The sequence below is a fragment of the Schistocerca serialis genome, chromosome 8 (genome assembly GCF_023864345.2).
Source record: "Schistocerca serialis cubense isolate TAMUIC-IGC-003099 chromosome 8, iqSchSeri2.2, whole genome shotgun sequence".
In the NCBI taxonomy this organism is placed as follows: domain Eukaryota; kingdom Metazoa; phylum Arthropoda; class Insecta; order Orthoptera; family Acrididae; genus Schistocerca; species Schistocerca serialis.
In genome coordinates this window covers 551444614-551464055 of record NC_064645.1, presented here as the reverse complement: position 1 = coordinate 551464055, position 19442 = coordinate 551444614, and the positions used below count along the sequence as shown (strand labels likewise).

Below are 19442 nucleotides of genomic sequence, written 5' to 3'. Positions count from 1 at the left end.
TGACTCCTGATTTCAGTTGGTAAGAGCTGATGGTAGGGTTCAAGTGAGCCACAGACCCCATGAAGCTATGGACCCAAGCTGTCAACAAGGCACCGTGCAAGCTAGTGGTGACTCCATAATGGTGTGGGCTACATTTACATAGAATGTACAGGGTCCTCTGGTACAATTGAACTGACCAGTGACTGGAAATGGTCATGTTTGGCTACTTGGAAACCGTCTGCATCCATTCATGGACCCCATGTCCCAAAACAATGACGGAATTTTTAGGGATGACAATGCACCACATCACTGGGCTACAATTGTTCACCATTGGTTTGACCATCCAGATCGCCTGACATGAAACCCACTGAACATTTTTTTGGATACAGTCAAGAGATAAGTTCATGCACCAAATTCTGCAGCAGCAACACTTCCATAATTATGGACAGCTATAGAAGCAGTAAGGCTCAATATTTCTGCAGGGGACTTCCAATAATCTATTCAGTCAATGCAGGTCCAACTCGATATTAGGAAGCATTCCACGACTGTTTTTCACTTCGGTGTACTAGTACCGTGCTGTTCAATACAGTCACGTTCGTTATATAGCTAGGAGTAATGTTGCAGAGTGGTAAGAAATGGAATATGCAAATTAAGGATGGTGGTAGGGAATGCAAATGGTTGACTGTGGTTTACTGAGAGAATTCTAGGAAATTGTAGCTTATCTATACAAGACACTTGTAGGATCAATTCTTGAATACTCTTCAAGTGTTTTGTATTTCCACCAGGTCAGATTAAAGGAAGATATCCAAGCAATTCATAGGCATGCTGCTAGAATTGTTACCAGCAGGTTTGATCAACACGCATGAATTCAAATGTGAATCCCTGAAGGGAAGGTGATATTCTTTTCTTGAAACACTAAATTGAGAAAGTTAAGGGAGCCAGAATTTGTGACAGACTGCACAATAGTCCTGCCTACTGCTACCAACATACATCTCCTGTAATGACCATGAATTCAAGAAAGAGAACTCAGGACTCAATGGAAGAATACAGCCATTTTGGAGCAGTATGCATACCTGAAGACCTCAATGTTTGGAAAAGTCTAGAGGAGGCCTTTACAAAGTGGTGGATGAATAAGACTGGTAGCACTCTCTCACATTTACAAGTCCTACCCTTTGTTAGCTTTTACAATTTTCACAACAAAAGTCTACTCCAACTACACTGTAATGAGGAGTGCGAGCAGTATAGAAATGACATATCACTCCCTACACACTAAAAGAGCTAAAAGGTGAGAGTTTATGCTGTGTTCATTAGAAAAAAATGCATACTCAGTAGATCTTATGACAATCACCTTTATGTCACATCATTCTGTCCACAGATAAACATGTTGTATTTACTGTCAACAGAATTGAATGGAATGGCAGGTAATCAGTACAATGACAGATGATCCAGATATATTTACACTTTGTGAATCATTTGACAGGTCTTTTTATGTCAATTGCTTAAGCAGAGACATTGCCATATTTCTGATACACTTTCCATAAGTGTCTCATTGAATCAGGTGTCAGTTCTCCAGCATTGCACAACTGTAGATTCTGCTCCATTCTCTCAGCATAGGTGCATTCCCAGATGCAGGGACCTTTATGTTGCCATACTTGTGCATCCTCCAGCCAAACACCCATGCTCACATCTTCTCCTTGTGGCATGTGTACTTCTTGCTGCTGTGATTTATATATTACTCTGCAAGTGAAAAATAGAGAAAGAGAGAGTTAGAGAAACAATACTTCCATATCAGTTTGCATACAGTTCAAAGCTATGGTGTGCACTATTTGTTAACAATGCTATTGACAGTTCATTATGTTCTGTAAAATGGTACATAATTTCATGATTACACATTTCTTTTCATTATATTTTTTACTGAGAATATAAATGGTATTATTGTTGCAAAGAAATTGACACATTTCAGAACATAGTGAGAGATCTCATTTATGATCCATGGAACAGTCAAATGGCTAAATGGTATTGAACCAAACTAGGAATACTTGCTGTGAAGCAGGCAAAAGTGAATACAACTGTCTAAAAAATGAGAAAGACCAGAAGTGTAAAATGGTTAAGCTGGGATGGCAAGAGGACAAATGTAAGGATTTAGAAACATATATCACTCGGGAAAAGATAGAAACTGCCTACATGAACATTAATGAGGCATTTGGAGAAAAATGAAGCAGCTGTATGAATATCAAGAGCTTAGACTGAAAGCCAGTCTTAAGCATAGAAGGGGAAGCTGAATGGTGGAAGGAGTGTATAGAGGGTCTGTACAAGGGAGATGTACTTGAGGGCAATATTACAGAAATGGAAGAGAACATAGATGAAGATGAGATGAGAGATATGATACTGTGTGAAGAATTTGATGGAGCACTGCACTACAGCAAGAACAAATGCGACTTCCGTAGTAATATTATGAAAAAGATAGTTGCTACTCACCATAAAGTAGAGATGATGACTCGCAGAGGGGTACAACAAAAAGATTGTCAGAAAGTGAGCTTCCAGCCAACAATTTCACTGGAAATAGACAACATACAACATACATATACACTCTCATACAAATGCAACACACACACACACGCTCAGAGTCTCTGGCTGCTGAGGCCAGACTATGGGAGAAGCAACTGAGGGGTGGGGGGGGGTGGGGGGGGCATACAGAGGAGGCTGGGGGAGAGAGGAGAGAGAGGGAAGGGATAGCAGGGTAGGGTGGGATGGGGGGGACAACAAATTGCTCCTTGTGGGAGCATACAGGCACGGGGTGGAGAGAAGGTGGGCAGCTAGGTGAAATTGGGAGGTTGGACGGGGGAGCCGGGAGGGAGGGGGGGGGGGGGGTCGCAGAAAAGGAGAGAAGTAGAAAGACTGCAGGTGCATTGGTGGAACAGAGGGCTGTTAGCACTGGAATGGAAACACAGAAGGGGCTATATAAGTATGGAGAATGATTAATGAAGGTTGAGGCCAGGAGGGATACAGGAACATAGGATATATTGCAGGGATAGTGTCCACTTGTACAGTTCAGGAAAGCTGACGGTGGTGGGAAGAATCCAGATGGCACAGGCTATAAAGCAGTCACGGAAATGAAGAATGTCATGTTGGGAGACATGTTCAGCGACGAGATAGTCCAGCTGTTTCTTGGCCACAGTTTGTCGATGGCCATTCAAGTGGACATTGTGACATTACAGCCTTTATCACTGCGATTTTTAACGTGTAAAAGTATTTAAAAAAAAAACGATGCACCTATGTTTTAAAATAACAATTGCCAGTTTTTACTTCTGCAGGGAGCCGCGCCGCTGTCTAGCTGTTCTGTGAATGTGTTGCGAGTCGGACGCAAAAGTATTGTGGTCCATACTGATATAATCATTTTATTGTAAATTTAAGTTTAAGTGATTAAAAATATATGTAGCCACAAACAAGCGAGAATGTGTATCACGAAAATTCGCTCCACCGCCACAATGGGTGGCCATGTTAATGTAAGTTTCCGTTTCATAATATAATACTTGAAGCCTTGAAGTTTATTTAATTTCAAAGAAAATCTCTCAACCTTATTTTCATTAATTATACTTGTGATAATCTTTTCTGTTTAAAAGATTTATGCAGCTTATGATCCAGCGTGTGTTCTGTCGGAACAGGAGGCTGTCGTGACGACATCGTTATAGTATTTATTCCAAGTTCTTTCAGTTCCGTTTATATGTTCGTACAAATCCAATTAGTTGGTCCCTTAGGTTTCTTTCATGTAACTTCTGTCTGTTTTCTCCGCGCGATCTTCCTCCGAAAAAAAAAAAAATTTCTGTTCATTTTTTTTAGTAATTTTCGATATCGCGAATGAGAAAAGACAGCCGCCTCCTGCTCCGAACGGAACACCACGACTTTTCTAACGTCGGAGAGTACCGCACGAATTTTCCGCTAAAAGGTAATAGAATTTCTTAAAGCTGGATCAATTACACATGTTGCTGCTGTTCTCCGACAAATCTGGTGTGATTAATAGTAATTTATTCTGTCACGACAAAAAGAACCAATTTTATTTTTACCAAAGCAACAAAGCTTTCAATTAAATTACTAAAAATCATACCAGATCTGGCGCCCGAACAGGGACTTGACTAAAATATTGAAAGTGTCACGGTACTAATATATGATTGTCTTATTTCATGTATCGCTCTTTGGAACCCAATGCTGGATAAAATTACGGATGAGCAATAAACATACGCAATCTTGAAGGACGCGGTATTTACACAAATATCTTGGGATTTAATAAGACGCAGATTTGCAGTCTTGAAGACAACGCCGAGTGAGTACCAAATTTTCGTTTACCATAGTTCTGTCTAAAGAGTAGCTCATTGACCTTCAAATTCGACCTCACTCTATCCTTTTTGTAGCTTAACGTAAAAAACCATTTTTTTTTCTATGTAAATATTTGAATATTTTCTGTAACCTTTTGCTTGGCCTATTTGTTTTATACTGTAGTTAGTATTCTCGTGTAAGTTCAAGATGGATGCCATTTCAGTCTTTTCTGTGTAACAGCGTTGGCAATCAATTGTTTCAACGGCGTTGACTCCATCTTGTCTTTTTGCTACAGACGTGTGTCAGTTATTACCCACGTAACATTAGACATTTGACGAACGCGCCGCGACTTTAACTTGCGCGGCAAGAATAATTGACAATCAGAATTTCTGTTGGCAGTACCCATTTTAAGTTGGCAATAGTTGAATTTCATTATGGCGGACGGACAATCGAGCGCGAACTCTGCAGACGAAAGCGACGGCACTGTTAACAAACATTACCGACTCCGTTCACGCGGAACGACGGCCAGGACAGACGACAGACAAGAGGTAGCTAACGTGGACGACACTCAGCAGGAAACACCCACCTCCCCGATAACGGTATCAGTTGACATTGTCAAAATGTTACAGGAATTGATACTAGACAGACAGGAGAGGGAACAGCGCGAACGTGATCGCGAACAACGTGAGAAAGACAGAGACAAGTTTTTATCAGAGCTGAAAACGGATATGACAACACAGATTGACTCAGTTAGGAATGACGTAAATACCATCATTGATGCGAAAGTAGGTACCCTCACTACGCAAGTAGGCTCTCTCACAGCACAGATAGATTCGGTTAAGGGTGACGTCACGGCACAGATAGATTCGGTTAAGGGTGACGTCACGGCACAGATAGATTCGGTTAAGGGTGACGTCACGGCACAGATAGATTCGGTTAAGGGTGACGTCACGGAGCAAGTACCACTTTGACAAGCCAGATAAGCGCTCTGAATAACAAAATTGATAACATTGGTCAGAATCTCACAACTCAAATCGAAGCGTGTCGCAAAGAAACCGATTCGGTAAAACTTGCGTATAAAACAGTTGCACGACAGGTAGACGAGTTAGCGACAGCGGTAGCCACTGTAGAATCAAAAGTAAGTGCAATGGCGGATGACATTTCGGACCGAACTATTGACGAAAGAGTTAACAGTAGTGTTGCTTCGCACACTAAAGCACTTACCGAACATTACAAAGAATGGATTGATGTACAAGAGAAGCTAGTTGAGGAGAAGGTTACACGTGACTTGAAAGATGTTGTTAAATCCGCAACCTTAGACATATTATCTGCACCCGGCAGTTCAGGAGACACTGTTTGTACTGAACTAGGCCAAATTAGACGAGTGTTTACCCGGGATTTGCCGGAATGGCGGAAGCAAGTAACAGATGAGATATCCGACCTGAAACAGCAAATTCAAACACTACAGTATGATAACCAGAGCGACGGGAAACACTCACTACCTTCTGAGCCAGATGAACATCAATACCAGACAACACAACAACACAACACACCACAGTACATTCCGCGACTGAAAAATGAATTTAACGATTCACACAACAACAACACTGAACAATTGACACTCACAACCCTCATGAAAGAGGAGAGTGTATTGAAACACAGAGTTTTTCAACCATTCCAACCGGAAAAGCGAAATATTCATCCAGTTGTTTTCCTAAAGAACTTTTCAGGAGTCTTTCCAGCTGCCTGGAATGACAAACAGAGAATACAATTCATTACCGGATACATACAAGGAGAAAGTGCTATATGGGGAACCGAGATGGTTGATAAGTGCAAAACATTTAGCGAGTTTGAGAAGAACTTTTTAAGCAAATTTTGGAGCGCAGGTGTTCAGCAACGCCTACGCAAAGAGGTCTATAACGCCGAACCTTTCCATTCGAACAGTGGCGGACTTCGCCAGTACTTTGAAAAGTACTTGAGAAAGATACAATATTGGGACACTCCCATAACAACAAAAGATGTTATTATGATTCTTAAGACAAAACTACCCATTTCCATACGCGAAAAATTAGTGAACGTGTCAGAGGAAGATCAGGACGCATTTTTATCCGTCCTTGATACGCTCGACCTTATACACGAAGACGCGCGTGCGAATGCTAACCGTAAGAACAACAACGCAGGCACGTATTCGAATGGAAACGGTAGTAATGGAAATGGTTCACACGAAACAAATACGGAAACAAACGGTACAATAACCGCAATAGAGGCCGAAACAATGGTTACCGTAATGGTAAACACAAAAACAAGCATTACGGCAACCAACGGTACAATCCAATATACAACACGCAACAACAGTATTACGGGAATGCCCCATACCAATCAAACAATAACGGTAGTATTGTAGTAGAATGGGAACAAATACAAGGGTAAACGTTGCAACAATCAAAATTGCGGAGGTCAGCCACCTCCACCACAACCCTATGGGCAGCCACAACACCAGCAACAAAAGCAATACACGCCTCAGCAACAACCATTCATGTAACAACAACAGTACACGCCACCACAACAGGACTTTAGATACAATAACAATAAACCAAGAAAACAATACAATCCACCGGTATATTTTACGCAGGCAAGTAATGTACCGATTTTTCAGCCTGGCAACCAAGTGCAGTACCAACAAGGGTTTGATACAAATCAAGACACACAATGGGTAAAAAACCAGCGAGAATGGTCAAGTGATGTGACAGAAGAATCAAATCAGTCGCATCACAAGAAAGCGGAAAACTAAAGGCAGCACCTTTTCGCCTCCTTGGGGATGCTGCGGGACATAATGGGGGCAAACTCGACCTTGAACGACTTAACGTAATACGTTCGTTGGATTGACTTTGTATCTTCATTCGAGCAGATTGTCAACAATCTTCCACACTTCTCAACTGGATTTACACCTGCGGAATTAATGACGAGTCATCGGGAAAGAAATGAATGGTTAGATCCCATACCTAAAATTGTAGAACCAGAATTAGATTTACATGCAAAACTTCGGCAAGCATTGGTATCCTTAGCTGTACAGGCGAATCTACGCAAGAAGTCTTATGACAAGAAAGTATCTAAGGCTCTTACATATGATATTAATGAAAAGGTGCTTTTACGGACACATTTTAAGCCATCGAAGTTGTTGAAAAGAAATCGGAAATGGAGGCTATTGTACGACGGACCATTTGTAGCAATTAGAAAACTACATACAGGATGTTATCTAATAGCGGATCCAGCATCTGGCAGAATTAAAGGATTGTATCACCACCAGGATCTCAAGAAGTATAACGAGGCAAAGTAACGAGCAAAGGAACATTAGCCTAAGGTTTAACCTGTGAAACACCTCGGTATTCAAACACACCAATACGAGTACTCACACTTTGGCGAAAAAAACTATGGAGGTAATTGAAGATTTGATTTATTATGGCGTACGAAAAAGAAAGCACATTCCATTTGAGAGGACAGATTCTCAGTTAGTTTTAAGTTAGTCATAGGTGTAAGCAGTCCAAGTTGGCTGTTGGCATTGAGGAATGCCGTTATTGGTGAAAGGAGATACGGAAGGAAGTAGCAGATTGCCACCTTCCAACTCCAATGAATATATATGTATGTGAAATGTTGGGTTAAGCAATTTCTTTTTCAGCCCTCATGATGGAATGTTAGTCTTTAAGTGTACAGAGTACAGCCTATTGCGTGTAAACTGTGCGTTATTGTAACACCGCCATGAACTATACCTTCTGTTAGCGCGATCTTTAGAATTAAACAGATTTGTGTAGCCAAGTGTTTGAACTGTCAAAAGCAGTAAATAACAGAGAGAGTATCACGTAGTATTTGATAGTTTTCAGGAGATTCAATCTCAGATTCAAAGTATCATCTACGAACAGTAAGCCTCATAAAGATTTAATAGCTAAGCAACAAGCATTTCCTTTATTCTGTTTTACAACAGCTGTTAGGTCATGTAGTCGAGAGTGCCACTACATGGAAACATATACGTCGTACTGACAAGCCTGAAGTATTCCTGATGGTAAACGTTTCTTCTTTAAACATGTAAGGTGCACTAAAGTAATTAGTTATTTCACAGCCAAGCCCGACAAGCGCCCAGAAGGAAGCGTGAGAAACTAGAAAGCTGTCACCAGATATGACTCACATTATAATAATAAAACTAAGATCTGATATTAGATTAAAGAATAGCCACTTGAAGGCACACGTGACGCATGTCATGCATCTAAGGTAAAAAAAAAAAAAAAAAAAAAATATCCTAGTGTAGTTGTGCTAGATTTTGTATATGTATATAGTGTATTTATGTTCATATTTGATCCTCTCCTCTTCCACTTCCCCATCCTATCCCATTAAAAAAAAGTGAGGATTAGAATTTGACAGGCTCATCTGAGTGCTCTTTAGACGGTTGAAGTGGAAACGAAATTTGTGGGAGAGATCCGTTAGCGAAAGTTTTGTTCTAATCGCGTATCGCGAGTAGCAATGTTGAGAGATTATAATACATTCCGCGAGTAGTACTTGCAGCCAGTAACTTTATGAAGCATGAATCTTCCGGAGAGAAATGCATGAGTATGGTCGACCAGTAGAGACAGAATTTGTTCAATCTGTGCTCTACATAAACAGTGACACTAAATTTTGAAGAGAAACGAAATAACAAGCTGCTTAAAAGATTTGTTTAAAAAAAAATTTTTTTACCTTTGTAAAAGGGAGAGAGAATAACCGAAATAATCGTGCCTTGATGCACAAGTAGTGGTATTCAATACGCTAATCCGGCGTGGCGTGACTGAAAAGGTTAACAGAATTTTGTGACTATAAGCAAACTTAAGAAATGTATGTATGTATGTATGTATGTAATTTATGGACATTGTTTAATCTTGTAATGTATTTACCTGTGAGTAACTTGAACTGTGAAATCACAATGTGAGATGGGAGATGTGAATTTGCAGACACTCTAAGACGTTCTAAACAAAATGCGAGTGACAAAGTGTACAAAATACGTGTGCAGTGACATGTGTACACGCAAGTGCAGGTAGTGACAGCGATCACAGCAAAACATTTTGCAAACTATATGTAAAACGTTGGCCTCACTGACCTGTGTGTAAGCAGCATGGCAGGTCGCAGGGACTGTCGTGTGAAATCCTCGAAACAGACGGTGGTATTTTCTACCCAAGATTTCGATTCGCCGATCGACGATGGAGAAAGGACACTAGACGTGTGTTTTCCACGTGTTCTCATTTTAGCAGAGCGCGAGTGACACACGTTAAACTTCATACGAGCATACACGAGCGCGTGTTACACTGGACTAGTAACCGGCAACAGCGCGGAGCTGCTTGCAGTTGGACTCAACAATTAACATTTGAAACACAACCGACGCGCGCGCTGTGGAGGCGTGTCATTGACCTTAGAATGTTTTCCGTCTCACAACTACGCAAGAGACATTGCTAAAGCTATCACAGTGAAACTTAATTATGAACTTTATTTATTCTGTAAAAAGAGAAGTCTTAGCTTCAAATTAATTTCCATTTAATCAGTCACGTCGGATATTTTGCGATAGATAGTTAAATAAAGACAAGGCATTACTGAGCACTGAAACGTTAACTGGAGGGGAAGGTTATCAATCCTGTCCAGAATCCTATAAAACCTTTACCTGTAAGTCTACATTATAGCATGAACCTAACACAGGTTTCTTTCTGTTTATTTGCATGTAAACGACATGACGCTTGATGCGAGACACTAGAGAGGCAACACGAGCGAACACAAAAAAGACGCTACCCAGGGTCGTGACCTCTCGGACGACGCCGCTCACCGAACGAGAATAGACGTTGCAGACTCCGGTTAAGTGAGCGTGTGACAAATAAAAGTGTACAGTGTAGTGTCAAGTGAAACGTCCTGATTAACAACGACATTCTAAAAGAATCTAATGAAACGGATAAAAAAAACATTACGAGACCAAACAGGTCACAGACAATTTTAGAGGACTGTTTAAGTAATTATTTCAATGTATCTGTGTATGTTTGTCTACTGACATGTTTTGTTTCCTATATAGAGTATTATTCATTTATCTTTGTGTGTGTTAGACTTAAGATTGTTTTTTGTCATATTTTGTTTCACAGTAACAGCAATTAAGATAACAGTGCAAGGACACCTTACAATGAACTGAGAGAAGTGCCAAAGTGCACAAAAGACACTGAAAGACTATTTGTTTTCATAACTGTACTGGAAGCATAAAATAACTAGATGACAAACTTATTCCAATTTTATGTTAGAACGAAAGTAAACAGATGATAAAACACAGTAATGTCTTGAAACTATATGTGAGTCCTGATGATCCTTCCGGAATCATCATGCCTCACATGGGAGGCATTGTGACATTACAGCCTTTATCACTGCGATTTTTAACGTGTAAAAGTATTTTTTTTCTGTATTCGCGTCAGTATGTGCGAACTTTTAACATATACCAATGAATGTTGTAACCAGATATCTTTGCCGCGCTCCTGAAAAGCGCAGAATATCACGATAGCTATAAACGGTTATACGCTGCTATCGATCAGTAAAAAAAAAAAAAAAAAAAAAAAAACGATGCACCTATGTTTTAAAATAACAATTGCCAGTTTTTACTTCTGCAGGGAGCCGCGCCGCTGTCTAGCTGTTCTGTGAATGTGTTGCGAGTCGAACGCAAAAGTATTGTGGTCCATACTGATATAATCATTTTATTGTAAATTTAAGAGTTTAAGTGATTAAAAATATATGTAGCCACAAACAAGCGAGAATGTGTATCACGAAAATTCGCTCCACCGCCACAATGGGTGGCCATGTTAATGTAAGTTTCCGTTTCATAATATAATACTTGAAGCCTTGAAGTTTATTTAATTTCAAAGAAAATCTCTCAACCTTATTTTCATTAATTATACTTGTGATAATCTTTTCTGTTTAAAAGATTTATGCAGCTTATGATCCAGCGTGTGTTCTGTCGGAACAGGAGGCTGTCGTGACGACATCGTTATAGTATTTATTCCAAGTTCTTTCAGTTCCGTTTATATGTTCGTACAAATCCAATTAGTTGGTCCCTTAGGTTTCTTTCATGTAACTTCTGTCTGTTTTCTCCGCGCGATCTTCCTCCGAAAAAAAAAATTTCTGTTCATTTTTTTTAGTAATTTTCGATATCGCGAATGAGAAAAGACAGCCGCCTCCTGCTCCGAACAGAACACCACGACTTTTCTAACGTCGGAGAGTACCGCACGAATTTTCCGCTAAAAGGTAATAGAATTTCTTAAAGCTGGATCAATTACACATGTTGCTGCTGTTCTCCGACAAATCTGGTGTGATTAATAGTAATTTATTCTGTCACGACAAAAAGAACCAATTTTATTTTTACCAAAGCAACAAAGCTTTCAATTAAATTACTAGAAAAAAAAAATCATACCAGAACATATAGTTTGTTGGTTGTCATGCCCATATAGAATGCAGCAGTGGTTGCAGCTTAGCTTGTAGGTCACATGACTGGTTTCACAGGTAGCCCTACCTTAGATGGTAGTGGCTTGTGACTGGACTGGACTGGACTGGACTGGTGTAGATGGTGTTGGGATGGTGTATGGGACAGGTCTTGCATCTAGGTCTTTTACAGCGATATGAGCCATGAGGCAAGGGTTTGGGTGATGGGGGTGAGTATGGATGGACAAGAATATTGTGTAGGTTCAGTGGGCAGCAGAATACCATTGTGGGAGGGGTGTGAAAGACAGTGGGTAGTATATTCCGCATTTCAGGGCATGACGAGAGGTAGTCAAAACCCTGGCAGAGAATGTGATTCACTTGCTCAAGTTCTGAGGGGTACTGAGTCACAACCCCTCATGAGGAACTGAATCACTTTCTCCACCAGGATTTTAACTACCTCTTGTCATGCCTTGAAATGAGGAATGTACTACCCACCATCCACTCCACCCTTCCCACAGTGGTAGGCTCATATCCCTGCAACAGACGTAGATGCAAGACCTGTCCCATACATCCTCCCAGCACCACCTGCTCCAGTCCAGTCAGAAGCATCACTTATCCATCAATGGTAGGGCTACCTGTGAAAACAGTCATGTGACCTACACACTAGGTTCCAACCACTGTGCTGCACTCTACATGGCCATGGCAACCAACAAGTTGTCAGCCACATGAATGGCCACCAATAAACTGTGGCCAACAGACAGTTGGATCACCCAACACAACATTTTTCACCAACACACCCTCAGTCTTTCCACTTCTCTCCTTCTGCTAACCCCCCCCCCCCCCCCCCCTCCTAGCCCTCCATCTAACCTCCTGACTGCACCTAGCTGCCCACACTCTCACCACCTCGCTCTGGTATGCTTCCACAAGCAACACTTGATCAGCCCCCTCCCCAGCCCAGCCTCCTCCTTAACCTCATCACCCAGTTGCTTCTCCCATCATGTGCTGCTGCTTGCAGTCTGGCCTCAGCAGCCAGAGAGAATGGTCATGTGTGTGAGTTGTGTTTGTGTGAGTGTTTGTATGTATGTTGTTTATTTCTAATGAAGGCCTTGTTGGCTGAAAGCTCACTTTATGGCAGTTTTTTTGTTGTGCTTACCTGTGACTCGGCATCTCCGCTATATGGTGACTAGCAAGTATCCTTTTCATAATATTTTCCACTATGGAACATAGCACTTTATAATGAAGTGTGAAGTACACATTGTGTGTAGCACTGGACACACTGGCTTGACAACAGTAATATAGGTTATAGAATAGGCTGAAACTCGTTTGCGATTGTGTAAATAATACTGTTTCTTTGATGGCTCGCCAGTGAGTGCCAGGCAGCTTACCTAAGTTACCTCTATATGCAGGCCTGAGAACTATATAGACACATGACCACTGAAATCACATGCGACATGAGTGAAGGTACGATATATCACACTGAAAGACCCATACCGAAACAAGGCTGTGGCAGTAGACAACATTCTATTAGAACTACTGATAGTCTTGGGAGAGCTAGCCACGAGAAAACTCTTCCATCTGGTGAGCAAGATGTATAATACAGAAGAAATACCTTCAGGCTTCAAACAGAATATAATAATTCCAAATGCAAAGGAAGCAGCTGCCAACAGATGTGAATATTATCGAACTAACTGTTTAATAAGTCATTGTTGCAAAATATTAACTCAAATCTTTACAGATCAAGGGAAAAATGATAGACGCCAATCTTGAGGGAAATCAGTTTGGATTCCACAGAAATTTAGGAACATGTTTGGCAATACTGACCATACAACATCTCTTAAAAGATAAGTGAGGAAAGGCAAACCTACGTTTATAGCACCAGTAGGCTTAGAGAACGCTTTTGACAATACTGAATGGAATACTCTTTGAAATTCTGAGAGTAGCAAGGGTAAAATACAGGGAGTGAAAGACTATTTACAACTTGTACAGAAACCAGATCTCAGCTGCAAGTGTTAAGGGGCATGAAAAGGAACCACTGGCTGAGAAGGGAGTGAGACATGGTTGTAGCCTATCCTCAATGTTATTTAAGCTGTATATTGAACAAGCACTATAGGAAACCAAAGAAAAATTTGGAGTAGGAATTAAAGTCCATGGAGAACAAACAAAAACTTTGAGGTTTTCTAAAGACATTGTGATTCTGTCAGAGACAGCATATTACATAGAGGAGGACTTGAATAGAATATACAGTGTCTTGAAAGGAGGATATAAGATGAACACCAACAAAAGCAAAACAACAATAATGGAATTTAGTCAAATTAAATCAGGTGATGCTGAGGGAATTTGATTAGGAAATGAGACACTTCAAAACAGTAGATGAGTTTTGCTATTTGGGCAGCAAAATAAATGATGATGGTCGAAGTAGAGAGGACACAAAATGTAGACTGGCAATGGCAAGAGAAGCATTTATGAAGAAGAGAAATTTGTTAATGTCAAGTACAGATTTAAGTGTCAGGAAGTCTTTTTTGAAAATATTTATAGGGAATGTAGCAACATAAGGAACTGAAACATGTACAATAAACAGTTTAGACAAGAAGACAATAGACACTTTTGAAATGTGGTGCTACAGATGCTGAAGATTAGATGGGTAGATCGGATAACTAATGAGAGGCTACTGAATAGAATTGAAAAGGAATCTGTGGCACAACTTGACTAGAAGAAGGGATTGTTTGGTAGGACACGTTCTGAGACCTCAAGGGATCACCAATTTAGCACTGGAGGAGAGTGTGGGGGTTAAAAATCTTAGAGGGAAACCAAGAGATGAATACAGTAAGCAGACTCAGAAGGATGTGGGCTGCAGTAGCTACTCAGAGCTGAAGAGTAGCACGGAGAGCTGAATCAAACCAATCTTCGAACTGAAGACCATGACACAACACAACTACTTATAGAAATGTAGTATTGCCACAAGAAGTAACACTTCATTCACAGCAGCAATTTCTTTTGGAAGAAAAAGCACTATTGCTAGTTATTCTTAAGTTCTCCCACCTATTTGTGTCATTTACTTTGTGTTTGGAGGATGATAGTCAGAACAGTAAGACACTGGGAATTGCATCAGTGAGTCATCAAAAAGAAAGAACCATGTGTTATGCACACAAAATTCTACAACAAAGGAATGATCATCTGCAGCATCATTTGGCAGGAAACAAGTAAACTTGATAACACATATGGTATTGGAACTTGCTAGATGACAGTTCTGCAACACTAATGATATGGAATTAAAATCATAAGTAACTAAATTCAATGAATTCTTCCTAACAGAAGCTAAAAACATATGGCCAAAAAATGATCCATCAAGAAAAGACCAATAAATTTACTTATATGGGACCACACCTACTGTTCATCACTGATTTCATCCAAATGAGGTCTGTTCAAAAAATACCAGAACTTTGTTTTAAAAAAATTTCTACTCTTACCTTTTACTTACTGCACATAGTCTCATTTGAAATACTCCCATCCACAATTGAAACCTTGTTCCCAATGCCGCTTCCACTTCCAAAAGCAGTCTTGGTACTCCTCTTGCTGGATGAGCCAAAGTGCTGTTTGTGAATTTTCTTTTATCTCAACCATCGTTGCAAATCTTCATCCTTTCAATACAGTTTTCAACTTTGGAAATTAGAAAAAGTCTGCAGGGACCAGGTTCAGAGAGTATGAAGGATGAGGCAGCACAGTGACTTTGTTTTCTTGTGCAATAGTCATGCACCAACAGGGATGAATGTGTGAGTGTGTTATCATTATGAAAGAGCCATGAATTGTCTCGCCACATCTCACGCCGTTTCCTTCTCATATTTTCTCACAGGCATTGCAACACAACTCAATAGTAACATCGACTAACAGTTTGTCCCTATGGCACAAATTCATAATGAACTAATCATTCAAACTCAAAGAAACCAACAGCATGGCGTTGACATTTAACCTGACCTGATGAGCTTTTTTGGGCCTTGTAAAACATTTCTGACCCATTGTGAAGACTGAACCTTGATCTCAACATACACATACCATCAGCAGTTATGATTCTCTTAAGGAACATCTCATTTCCATTCACGCGACACAAAAGCTCTTCACAGATTGTGAGGCAAAGGTCTTTCTGGTCCGGACTCGTGAGCCGTGGGGCAAACTTGGTGGCAACATGATGCATTCCTAGATGCTGTGTCAGGATTTCATGACATGTTCCAACTGAAATGTTACATTCTTCGGCAAGCCCTCGGACAGTCAGTCATCAATTGGCATGCACAATTTTGTTGACGTTCCTGACATGAGCGTTGTCAATAGATGTCGAAGGATGTCCTGAACAGGGGTCATCATTAACTTCCATCTGGCCATTTTAAAAGTGTGTGAACCATTCCTATCACCAAGTACAGCTTGAGCACTAATCACCATAGACTTCCTGCTTCATTTGATGTGTCTTTGTACAGTTTTTCTTGAGTTTCACGCAAAATTTAATGCAGGTGCATTGCTCCTCTGACTCCGCCGTCTCGAAATTCATGGACTGTGGAACACAGTGTTCTACTCAATACAGCACTGAACAATAACAGAAATACAATAATGAAACTTACGAAAGTTACACATTAAATACAAGCATTAGCAGGGATGCCAATCACATTTCGCTCCAACACAGCATTGGCACGAAATTATGAATGTTCCAGAATTTTTTGAACAGACCTCATATACAAGGGTTTACCAGAAGTGAAAGTGACAGAAGTGGGAGCTCCAGGTAGACTAGCATTTAGAAAAAAATAGTATATTTGGTGCAAGTCAGGCAAGGCATGGGCCATTTATGTTAGTGTAGTTTGCAGGAAGTGGTTGGCACAGTGGAAAGAGTACAGAACAGTAATCCAAGGGTTGTTGGTTAGGTTAGGTTAGGTTAGTGTTTAACGTCCCGTCGACAACGAGGTCATTAGAGACGGAGCGCAAGCTCGGGTTAGGGAAGGATTGGGAAGGAAATCGGCCGTGCCCTTTCAAAGGAACCATCCCGGCATTTGCCTGAAACAATTTAGGGAAATCACGGAAAACCTAAATCAGGGTGGCTGGAGACGGGATTGAACAGTCATCCTCCCGAATGCGAGTCCAGTGTGCTACCACTACGCCACCTCGCTCGGTAAGGGTTGTTGGGTTGAGTCTATACACAGAAACTTTTTTCTATTTTTAATTTTTATGTTACACTGTAAATAAACAAAAATAATACTTGTATTTATTAATATTTCGACAAAAGGCATGAAAAGAAAACGGCAAGGAAAATTTGCGATTGCAAATAAACTTCCAGGTATGGATTGTGATGTGCACATGATAACTTCATATATAAAATTAGATACCTTTAATATTGTACACTTGATGATTTGCATCATAAAATCAGGAGAAGCAGTAATTGTTTCAGCATTTTGCACCAGTTATAAATGTCACATTTTTTTTTTACAATTAAATGATTACATGGATGTTTTAAAGTTTCTATAGTAACACAAACCTGGTTTGCACTCATACAAAGTTTTCTAGTTGAGAGCTAGCATGTTAATGAGCTCCATATCTAGCTAGCATAGTTCCCAGTGGCCAATGGATTGATTTTACCTGCGCTGGGAAACTATCGCCCACATGCAGGGGCTGAGGGCTGTTCGAAGATCAAAATGAAACATTCAGAATACAAAGTGTTGTATGCTTTTATTATAATACCTTCTTGGAATATTATTTGCAGAGTCCTCATGGGCACTGTAAGTACAATCATTTGTTGGAAATATTATTTGCAATCCCAAATTTCCTTTGCCTTTCCTTTTCATGCTTTTTGTGAAAATATTAAAAATACAACATTTAACATTTGAGCATTCTGGCCTGAGATGATGGAGTTGAAGGTCATGTGTGCAAGAAATGTGCTTGCCTGTGTTTATGACTAGTGTGTGTTTCTCTGTTGCTGGTTAAGGCTGTGGCCAAAAGCTTTATGTGAATGCCTTATCTCTTTTAATCGTGCCTGCCTGTAACTTAATGTGTCTTCTTTACAGTAAGTTGAAATCTATTATTATTATTATTATTACATACAGTACCTTTCAACAAGATCCCAACTCAGCACATAACCACCACCACAAGGAAATGGTGGATATACCTTCCAAGGATGGGGAGCAGGTTCACGCCATTTCCCTGCACTCTGTGGTTTCCATCCCTCACGGAAGGAGCCCCACCATGTCCAGGATTTACTGGCTTTTTCTGTCAATTCTTGCATCACAATTCTTGTGTCAACAAATACATCATCATCTGTTTTCATCACAAAATGTGGTTGAGTGGCCCAGCTTTGTTCCTTTAACCTAATGCAGGAGAAAAAGTATTGGATTGGGGACTATTTTTAATACCAGTATTTTAAAATTAATGTCATTTATTCCAATAAATAAGCTCTAAAAGCACACAAAAGTATCTCTGCATAGACTGTGCAATAAAATAAGTTGTCAGTGATGTACAAACAATTTTTAAAAGATCTTTACATCAAAACACAGTCTGTTATTTTTCAACGCAATGAATAATAATTTCAGTGCAGCTCTAAATGCATCATCAAATCTTGTTTTTTGGATGTACAAAGAATAACCATACATTATTCTTGTTAGTGAATCTGTAAATATAAACATGAATAATAAGGATTTTGACTGTAAAAGAGAAGAGAACCTCTGTGCTGACTGGTCAAGAATACTGATATTGTAAGTACACTACAACTAACCTAAGCAATTTTTATTAGTTTCACGACATCTACCAGAAAAATAGATCACAGCACCTCTAACTTCTGGAAGAATAGATTTCTATTCTAGGGGGCATAGAGGCACCACCAGATATCAGAATGAAAACCAAGTAGCTGGTGCAACACTACTGTCAACTGCTTGGCACCATTATCCATATGGTGCTTGTCACTAGGAGAACCCTCTGATGAGACTATGTCAAAATCCTGCACATAAGCTGGCCCAAGGCCAGTCTGAGGCAGTTTTAATTTGATAGCAGTACAGACACGGTGGCAGTGCGCATCAGTTGGCCTGTTTATTTGTGTTTACTCTCAGATTACTAGCAGCTGGTTGAGATTTGACATTACGCAAACTCGACTTTAATTGGAAAACTTACTTAAAACAGAAGCAATGCTCTAAGGCACATTCTGTTATCTATGTTAGTTTGTGAGTAGACTGCACTAAAGTGGCAGGGTCTGTGATACATGAAAATCAGACTTTGAATATTTTTGTGTTGAGGCAAGAGTCAACTCTTTCTTGAATGACAAGAGACAGTGCTGTGCTGGGCTGCATGACTTACATGTCTCTTCCAGTTGACTCATACATTGTGCATGCAGCCGATCCTCTTCTTTGGGTCATCAGCTATGTCGCTCTCACCGTTTAATTTTTCTCCGAAGACTGTATCAAGTTAGAGGGAATAATATTAAACAATTATCTATTCTTGAAATAAATCATGTACTCGTAGAATCTTTTCAGTTCAACAATATATTTTCAACTCTCATCCCCAAAGTAACAATTATTCTGTACAAGCTTCAGCAAGCCACCTGGTTCCAAGATAAATGTCAGAATCGACAAAACACCCATACAATTACATACGTGCTGTCTCATGCAGAGCCAAGACGTGAAGTAAGAGTCTCTATACAATACACGCTTCATCTGTCCCTGTAACAA

At 40.1% G+C, this 19442-nt stretch overlaps 1 protein-coding gene across 3 annotated transcripts in view; it reads right to left on the bottom strand.

The window, feature by feature from the left end:
* Positions 1–1330: 1330 nt before the first annotated feature.
* Positions 1331–19442, bottom strand: part of LOC126416337 (UDP-GalNAc:beta-1,3-N-acetylgalactosaminyltransferase 2-like) — a 154614-nt gene continuing 136502 nt past the window's right edge. For 2 of the 3 annotated variants that reach the window (XM_050084006.1, XM_050084007.1), the window contains 2 exons: positions 17835–18092; positions 1331–1716 (listed from right to left, as the gene is read on the bottom strand). In XM_050084006.1, coding sequence (XP_049939963.1) covers positions 1479–1716; positions 17835–18092 — 496 coding nt within the window. In that variant the 3' untranslated portion in view covers positions 1331–1478. The remainder of the gene's footprint in view (positions 1717–17834; positions 18093–19442) is intronic. The other variant, XM_050084008.1, reaches the window with a different exon arrangement.